The sequence below is a fragment of the Sceloporus occidentalis genome, unplaced genomic scaffold (genome assembly GCF_023333645.1).
Source record: "Sceloporus occidentalis isolate IW3139 unplaced genomic scaffold, rSceOcc1.0.p SCAF_369, whole genome shotgun sequence".
Classification (NCBI taxonomy): Eukaryota; Metazoa; Chordata; class Lepidosauria; order Squamata; family Phrynosomatidae; genus Sceloporus; species Sceloporus occidentalis.
The window spans coordinates 439,727-449,313 of NW_028317349.1; the positions used below are offsets into that span (position 1 = coordinate 439,727).

General features: G+C 45.0%; 1 protein-coding gene across 1 annotated transcript; it reads right to left on the reverse strand.

The window, feature by feature from the left end:
• Positions 1-3,135: 3,135 nt before the first annotated feature.
• LOC149273539 (acyl-coenzyme A thioesterase 1-like) lies at positions 3,136-9,366 on the reverse strand. Its single transcript, XM_089506192.1, has 3 exons — positions 8,913-9,366; positions 6,048-6,250; positions 3,136-3,738 (listed from the first exon to the last, which is right to left on the reverse strand). The coding sequence occupies exons 1-3, from the start codon at positions 9,364-9,366 to the stop codon at positions 3,136-3,138; spliced, it is 1,260 nt and encodes a 419-aa protein (XP_089362318.1).
• Positions 9,367-9,587: the final 221 nt, after the last annotated feature.

Sequence of the window (9,587 nt, forward strand, 5' to 3'; positions counted from 1 at the left end):
GTGGAATATGTGGGAGGCAGGGTGGAGTGGCAAATGTGGGAGGCAGCGTGGAGTGGTATATGTGGGAGGCAGCGTGGAGTGGTATATGTGGGAGGCAGCGTGGAGTGGTATATGTGGGAGGCAGTGTGGAGTGGTATATGTGGGAGGCAGCGTGGAGTGGTATATGTGGGAGGCAGCGTGGAGTGGCATATGTGGGAGGCAGCGTGGAGTGGCATATGTGGGAGGCAGCGTGGAGTGGCATATGTGGGAGGCAGCGTGGAGTGGCATGTCTGGGAGGCAGCGTGGCATGTCTGGGAGGCAGCGTGGCATGTCTGGGAGGCAGCGTGGCATGTCTGGGAGGCAGCGTGGCAAGCCTGTGCTCAAATGTGCATAAATTGGGGGGGCTGGTTGGGAAATAAAGACAAGAAATGCATTTTATCAGTTTTTTTTTTTTATTCTGCGTTTGTATTTAACATTATTTGTTTATTAAATTATTTTAAATAAATGAAAAATGTACATTCATTTTTTTATCCGATTAATCGATTAATCGAAAAAATAATCGGCCAACTAATCGATTATGAAAATAATCGTTAGTTGCAGCCCTACTCCATTTTGTGTTCATGTAAAATACATATATATATAGAATACATGTTTTCCATCATAAAATATCTGACAGTGTTACCTTTTAGGCACATAAGCCACATAACATGATGGCACTTGGAAGACCAGTACAACCCTGAACGTAAGATCAACTGTACCCACCAGGGGAAATTCATAGCCTGAATTAGGGCTGCAACAACTAATCGATAAAATCGATAATAATCGATAATGAAAATCGTTGCCAACGAATTTCATTATCGATTAGTTGAATCGATTTTTATCGATTATTAAATGAGGGTTTTTTCAGAGCAAACGCTCTGAAAAATACCCCTCATTATATAATCCGTTTAGTCTGACTCACAGCAGCAGCTCCTGCTTACCAGCCCCTCCCTGTAATCACTGTGACAACTGGCCCCGCCCCCTTCCTTCTCCCAGAAGGCCAGAACCACATGGCTGTGACACTCATCTAACTGTAAGTATAAAATTAATATTTGGGCTACTGAAAGTTAGGGGAGGTGGGAGTTAATTTAGGGGCTGTTATGGTTAATGGGGTGTTTAGGGTTCATTTAGGGGCAGTTATGGTTAATGGGGTGTTTAGGGTTAATTTAGGGACAGTTATGGTTAATAGGGTGTTTAGGGTTAATTTAGGGGCAGCTATGGTTAATGGTGTGTTTAGGGTTAATTTAGGAGCAGCTATGGTTAATGGGGTGTTTAGGGTTAATTTAATGATGAGGACTGAGGGTTAATTTTATTAATTTATTAAAGTTAACTTAAGGTGCAGTTAGAGATAAAGGGGGGCAAACTAAGGGGAATCTAAATCCTGGGGGCAGTGAAGATTAACCCAGTACTTATTTATAAAAGTATGGTCTGTGACTCTATGAGGGGACTATGAGATATCTGGGGGCTATACGGCATATCTGGGGAGGACGGAGTGACATATCTGGGGGTATAAGGCATATAGGGTATATAAGGCATATGTGGGGAGGGCAGTGTGGCATGTCTGGGGAGGACAGAGTGGTGTATCAGGGTGTATAAGGCAGATCTGGGGCCACAGTGGCATATCTGGGGGTAGAGTGGAGTGGCATATGTGGGGAGGGCAGTGTGGCATGTCTGGGGAGGATGGAGTGGTGTATCGGGGTATAAGGTGTATCAGGCACAGTGGCATATGTGGGGGTAGAGTGGAGTGACATATGTGGGAGGCAGAGTGGAGTGACATATGTGGGAGGCAGAGTGGAGTGGCATATGTGGCAGGCAGCGTGGAGTGGCATATGTGGGAGGCAGCGTGGAGTGGCATATGTGGGAGGCAGCGTGGAGTGGCATATGTGGGAGGCAGCGTGGAGTGGCATATGTGGGAGGCAGCGTGGAGTGGCATATGTGGGAGGCAGAGTGGAGTGGCATATGTGGGAGGCAGCGTGGAGTGGCATATGTGGGAGGCAGCGTGGAGTGGCATATGTGGGAGGCAGCGTGGAGTGGCATATGTGGGAGGCAGAGTGGAGTGGTATATGTGGGGGGCAGCGTGGAGTGGCATATGTGGGAGGCAGCGTGGAGTGGCATATGTGGGAGGCAGAGTGGAGTGGCATATGTGGGAGGCATCGTGGAGTGGCATGTCTGGGAGGCAGTGTGGCAAGCCTGGGCTCAAACGTGCATAAATTGGGGGGGGCTGGTAGCGAAATAAAGGCAAGAAATGCATTTTATCAAAGTTTTTTTATTATGCTGTTTGTATTTAATATAATTCGTTTATTACATTATTTTAAATAAATGAAAAATTTACATTCATTTTTTTTATCCGATTAATCGATTAATCGAAAAAATAATCGGCCAACTAATCGATTATGAAAATAATCGTTAGTTGCAGCCCTAGCCTGAATCTACCATTTCTATGTTTGATATAAAGTGTTTCTCATGTTTTGCAAGTTTCAAACCCTTGAATGTATAATAAAACCACAAAATCAACTCAATCACTACCTCCTAATTTATTGAAAACGCAAATTACAATTAACAAAAATTTAGAATTAAGTGCTTGTTTCAAAGGAACTTTTCAACTGTTTTGATGGTCTAGGTTCGAGAAACACTAAACCGATGTAACAAAGTGCGCATAACAAAATATATCAATAAAGAGTTATTAAACATACTGTTTCAGTTAAAGCATTTATGGAGCAGTCAGTATGACACCAGACAAAACGCTAAAAATGTAACACTAATGAGGCAGTTGGAAGGAGAGTTTCATCACACCGGCTTGACTTTTTCATTATAAAGTGTCAAACCACGTATAAGGTGGATATTCAAATCAGTGAGAATTATGGAAAGTAGTGCATTAAGCTGCGTTAGCTCACCAGTCTTGGAGAACTTTGCCAGGACCAGCCCTTAATAATGTATAGTGATTTCAGGGAGTTGTACGTAGGTTTGGAACTCTTGTAGCTAGGCTAAAACTGTGCATATGGAAAAGAGTAGACATTAAAGACAATAACTTGTATTAGCTGGACATTTATTTTCAATGCACTCCTAATGACTTTGAGAAATAGTGAGCGAGCAAGGCTTGTATATCCAAATAACTGGTCACAGTTTGTTGACAAGGGTTGCTCCTTGGTTAAGATGGTTGTGGAAGAATGCCTGGATTTTATGCCAAGCATCTACCTGTGCCTTTGCATGGGGTTTGGGTTCACCTCCCCATACCACTGGAAGACCCACAAGTTTGTGGAAAGAGGACTTGCACAGAGGGAAATATGGTGGCTCAATGTAATGACCCGTTCTGGGGTAGACATAAACTTCTGGCTTTTCTTTCCTTTCTTCTTGTAAAAGTTCACATGCCGCTTTAGCATAGAATTCACTCCTCCAGTTTCGATCATCTTCTCCAACAATAAACAGAAACTTGCAGTCTGCTTTCCACACTGGAATAAGGCTTTTGCGATGAGGTTCTTCTAGTGGGTTTTCCAAAACATTGGTGATATCAGCCACTCCTTTTTCTGGGAACGTCACATTCTTTGCATTAACTCCAATAGGAGGGAGTGTGATGTCCCCGTAGTGAAGGGTTGCACCCACATTGGCTATCGAGCCATTAACAGTTGCGGTGGCTGTTATACCTTTCAGGAAGGAGGCCATAGAGATGGCCAGATCCCCACCCTTAGAATGACCGAGAAGTCCTATTCCAGGTCCCGTTACCTAAAAGAGAGTTCAAGATTAAAAAGAGCCTTTTATTCTTTATAAATTCTGGGGCAATTTTACAATAGGTTTTTTGATTAGTGGTGGAACTTGCATTAGTTTATTAAAACGTACAGTTTTTGTTTTACCATCAGCTCAACAAATTTGGAGATACGTCGTTTAAAAGCAAGGAAACTATATGTGGAAAGTTTGACACATCCAGGCATGGGCGTAGGAACCGGGGGGGACAGATCCCCCCCAGTAACTCATGTGGGGGGGACCGATAATGAGGAAATCCCCCCCCAGGGCTGTAGGAACCCCCCCAATAGAAACGCCGCAAATATGGCCCTCAAGACCTCGAGGTGCGGCCCGCGTAAAATCGGTAGCCAGGGCAACCAATCTTAAGCGGTCCGCACCTCGAGCCCTGCTACTTACCTGTGGGAGGGTCTTCTGTACTGCACAGAGGAAGCGGAACTCAGTAGAGTTCACGTGACATCACATCACATCCTGCTTCCTCTGTGCAGTACCAGAGAACGCAGAGGGAGGCCGCGCCCCCTGCTGAAGTGTGTGAGCGGCATCGAGGAGCTGCAGTGCAAGTAAGGGGTTGGGGAGGGTGTTTGAATCAGTATGCGGGATTGAGGGAATTAATCTGTGAATGAATGAGTGTGCGATAGCATGGATGTGTAAGTGCTGGAACCTAGGCATGATGGGACTGTGATTGCTGTTAGCAATCACACTCCTATCATGCCAAGTCAGCCAGTATATGCTGAAACCTAGCTAGCTGCCCCCTTTGTGTATTGATGCTGCCAGCAGTATGGGGTCTGCACATCACTTACAGCCACCCTGTACCAGCATGTACTGGCTGACTTGGCATAATAGGAGTGTGATTGCTAACAGCAATCACAGTCCCATCATGCCTAGGTTCCAGCATTTACTGGTTGGATGTGTAAGTGCTGGAACCTAGGCATGATGGGACTGTGATTGCTGTTAGCAATCACACTCCTATCCTGCCAAGTCATATTGATATTTTTTTTTGTCCAATTGTGGTGTGTTACCTACAAAAAATGTGAGTTTTTATTATTATTATTATTTTTAAAGGTGGGGGGTCATTTTCGGTTTTGGCTAAGTGAACCGTGAACGTTTTGGTCCAGAATTTTAATTTTGGTGCATCCCTAGAATAAATAGAACGATTTCATTTTTAATTATCCTGAGTCCTGAATTTGTAGTCACAAAACTTTCTAGGCCCAGAAATCAGTGAGAGGAAAAGTAAAGGTTTTGTGTCATTTACTTTATTTTAATCTGCCTATTTTATTAAAGGCCATATTTTCTCACAGTGAAAAATGAGTGCGGCCCGCGCACGTATACAATTCTGATGATGTGGCCCACTGCAGAAAAATCTTGGATACCCCTGGGGTAGACAGTGAGAAGGGGGGTTAGGGAGAGGGTAGCTGGTGAGAAGGGGGGGTAGGGAGAGTGTAGCTAGTGTGAAGGGGGGCGGTAGGGAGAGTGTAGCTAGTGAGAAGGGGGCGATAGGGAGAGGGTAGCTAGTGAGAAGAGAGGGTAACTAGTGAGAAGGGGGGTAGGGAGAGGGTAGATAGTGTGAGGAGGGTAGGGAGGGGGTAGATAGTGTGAGAGGGGGTAGATAGTGTGAGAGATGGGGAGAAAGTGGGGATCTGATGGGGAAAATGCTGTCCCCCCCCAGATTTTTAGGGGTTCCTACGCTCATGCATCCAGGATTATCTGATTCTTTTCCTCTCCCGAAAGCGTCCCATGGAAGAATTTTGTTTACTCCTTGAGCACAAAATCCAGTGCCGTATACAGTAATGTAGGTCAGTCTTGTCAGAAAAAAACAAATCTAATATTTTCCCAATCAACTTCCTTCTTCTGTAGATGTGGAGGCGGCCATTCTTGTGAGTCATGTGATATTTTGGGTGACTTTCCCTGCTCAAACACCACAAAGAGCTGATTCTTTATGGCAATCCTAATGGAGTCCATTCCTCTATGGACATTCGTTAGTGTGTTGTTTACCACAGGCAGTATGATAAGAAGTCAGGGTGTTTGCCTAGTAGATTGGCCTAAGATAACCATGACAACACGTAGAAATGGCTAATAATCAGCTGTCTGAGAACATATGCAAAAGCTAGAATTGTTTAAAAAAAATAAAAAAAATAATATTCTTAATCTAAGATCAGTAACGAAAACGGTGAGAGTTCCTCATGTCGTTTTCTCTCTTCCCCTCACGCCACATTTACAAAAGCCAGGGCGAGAAAACATAATGGCTGGTGAGGAATAATCATGCATATCCCAATGGTGAATCTAGCAACACTCACCTTGGGGTGCCGGAGCATGTAATTGACAGCTTCTTCAAAGTACTCCAAGTGAAACTCTTTCATTTTCTTTGGAAGATCCTCATAATTGTAATAGGCTAATGCAAGCGTGGCGAATCCTTTACTAGCCAGGAGGCTCGCTTTGTATTCCAGGAGACCCCCACCGGTGCCTGGAATTTCAATAACACCAGGAAAAGGCCCAGTACCTGAAGACACGATTCATGCGGTGTTTTATCATGAGATTTAGACACTGCTACACCCTATAAACATACAACATATGATCTACATAGAATGAAGGTTGCTACATTCATTCAGTGTGTGAGATTAACATGGAATTTGGGAGGGGGGGGTCTGAAAATAATTACAAAGCAAAAGCATTCCAGTAACCCAGGGAAGGAGGTGAGGCTTACAAAAAATTTGGGGTAGGCAGTTAGAAAATGTGATTTATGAAAGCCATTGGGCCCAACATAGCGCCCAACATTTAAAATGGTTAGAGTTTGAGGAAACGTGGCTAATGAGCAGGGCATTCATTAGATCTTTTATTATTGTGACTATCAGGGGGTAGGTCACTGGGTTACACTCGTATCCAGCAAACATTCTGAGATGTTAGAAGAGAGGGACATCAGAGGAAGGACAGACAGGGGGATTTGGGTCCCAAACAGAATAACCATACCAAATGGTACTCTGGCTTTAATGGTTGTGGACATAGGAACGGCTGGGGCAAAGCATTAAGTTTTTATTTTGTGACATATTGAAAACTATTTTTGGAACAGATTATCCACTATGCACTATTGGGGTCCCGGAAACTTCACTGGCACTGCTTTGTTATTAAACGAAGCCGCCTATAAGTCATACTGTAGCAAGGCAGCTAAAGCAGCCACCCAGCCGCTGAAAGGAGGAAAGGATGCAGGTAAAGTGAATCTAAAGTGTAAGAGTGAATGTGTGCGTGCAAATTAAAGACCGTGCATGGTTTATCTGCGGGGGTCAGAAGCCAAACGAAATACATTTGTCTAGGTGGGCCACACAGTCTTGCACTAACTTAGGCAAAAATTTATTCAGTTTAAAAATGAATATTGTTATTGTGTAGCACACTACTCATACGCTGCAAAGATTATGAGCTCCTACAGTAGTGATGGGAAGTTCGGATCATTAAAGTGAATCGGATCATTTCGAATCTTCGGATCACTCAGTGTGACTCACAGGAGTTACTGTTTTCCAGTAACTCCGTGCAGGCACACTAACGATTGGCCCCGCCCCTTTTATTAGTCAATGAACCCTCCTGCCTGCCTACTCGAGTGATGTCAATGAAGGCAGAGAGTCGTTCAAAGATTCGGATATTACAGGGATCCGAATCTTACAGTGATCCGGATCACTGTAAGATCCGGATCTTTGAACGACTCTCTGCCTTCATTGGGATTCAAATCATTCAGAGAATATCACCATACTTTTATAAATAAATACATTAATAATCACTGCCCCCAGGATTTACATTCCCCTTTACCTCCAACTGCACCTTAAGCTAACTTTATTAAATTAATTAAATTAACCCTCACCATTAAATTAACCCTTAACACCCCATCAACCATAACTGCCCCTAAATTAACACTAAAGACCCCATCAACCATACCAATTTATTAGGTAATTTATCTGGAGTACATGCAATTAATTTAGGGGCAGTTATGGTTAATGGAGTATTTAGGGTTAATTTCAGGGGCCGTTATGGTTAATGGGGTCTTTAGGGTTAATTTCAGGGGCCGTTATGGTTGATGGGGTCTTTACGGTTAATTTGAGGGGCAGTTATGGTTGATGGGGTGTTTAGGGTTAATTTAGGGGCAGTTATGGTTGATGGGGGCTTTAGGGTTAATTTTATGCTGATAACTGAGGGTTAATTTAATTAATGTAATAAAGTTAACTGAAGGTGCAGTTATAGGTAAAGGGGGGCAAACTCAGGGGAATCTAAACCCTGGGGGCAGTGAACATTATTAATGTATTTATTTATAAAAGTATGGTATCAGTAATATTCTCTGAATGATTCGAATCTCTGTAAGAATCTTCGAACGACTCTCTGACTCTATGAGTCATCGTTCCTCTGTGAATTAATGATCTGTAATCTGACCCCAGAGTCTGTGTCTGAGTGCTCTGCGGATGACTCACTCTAGGATCAGGTTACAGCTGCATGATTCACAGACTGAACTGGCACTGCTACAAATGAATCGTTCAGTTTACTGAACCGATTCATCCGAATCACTAAGAAGAATCGGATCAAATGAACGATTCGTTCATAATCCGGACATCACTATCCTACAGAAGATGGGCATTACGGGCACCCGTATAGGATATCCTGTACGAAGTCTGCCTCCTATCACTCATAGCTCCCAACAGTCTCTATCTGGTTTGGACATTCCTATGAGCAGGGCCGCCGTCCGCTGCTGCTATTTGGAGGCATTAGTGTCTGCACGTCTGTGTGATCACCCACATGAATTGTTATTCATTTACACCGACAGGTTGCTCAGTGCTTTACTCGTAACATACGGCCTGACAAAAGCAAATCGACAAATCTCACACAGTATGCGAGGAGAGTTTGCCGACTTTAAATGATTTTTTCACAAATGGCCATTTAGTGAAATATCTATTCAATCGCAGAAACTAGCATTTTCATCAACTATTTATTCTGATGAAATATAACATGATCAGTGCTCTGTGATATAAATAAATGATAAAATATGCAGCAAGTGTTCCAATTAGATGAACAGCGTTGGTTGCTATGGCGATAAGACCACTTGTCAAACTATAACCGTTGTGGTGTCCCCCAGGGCTTTGGATGGACCGGTGACTCCCAATGAGCCACGACCATGGAGCTTTACTCACCCGGTGGTAGGAAGAGGCTGGCCCGGACCCTGCCCTTTCTCACAGGGATGCGCCTCACTCCCTCCCCCATGAAGCCCCTTTCCTGGGCAGCCGTGGCCAGCAGCTTCCCCCGCGGCTCGTGATTCTCGTACAGCAAGAAGTCCACCCGCTGCGGGCTCTGCACGTTCTTCCTCAGCAGCCTCCTTAGGGGAGTCTGGGGCTCCAGGGCCCACAGGAGCCCCTCGGGCTCTATACCGGTGAAGCTGCCACCGTCCAGGGCCGGGGATCGGCTCAGCTCCAGCTCCCCGCTGCTCCCTGCCCGGTAGCGGCCCACGGAGGTGAAGGTCTCCCCGCCTTCGTCAGTCAGCGCGGCCTGGAGGGTGACCGCCTGCCCGGGGCTCAGACCAGTCACCTTCACCTGCAGCGGCTCATCGAAGAGACAGCGGCCGGGGGACACCTGCAGGGACACTGCCATGCTGCGGCTGCACACCAGGCGGGGCAAAGTCCGCCGGAGCCTGAGCACGAACCGCATGATGCACAAAGTTTACTCTGTCAGTAATGCTTTCGGCTGTTTGGCAGGAAATGTCACGTGACCGCTTCACTACCGCAGCCGGGACACCGACGTAAGCAGAACTAATAGTAATAATGTTATTAATGTCGGTGTGGACTTCTATGGACTTTGGGCACGGCGTTTAT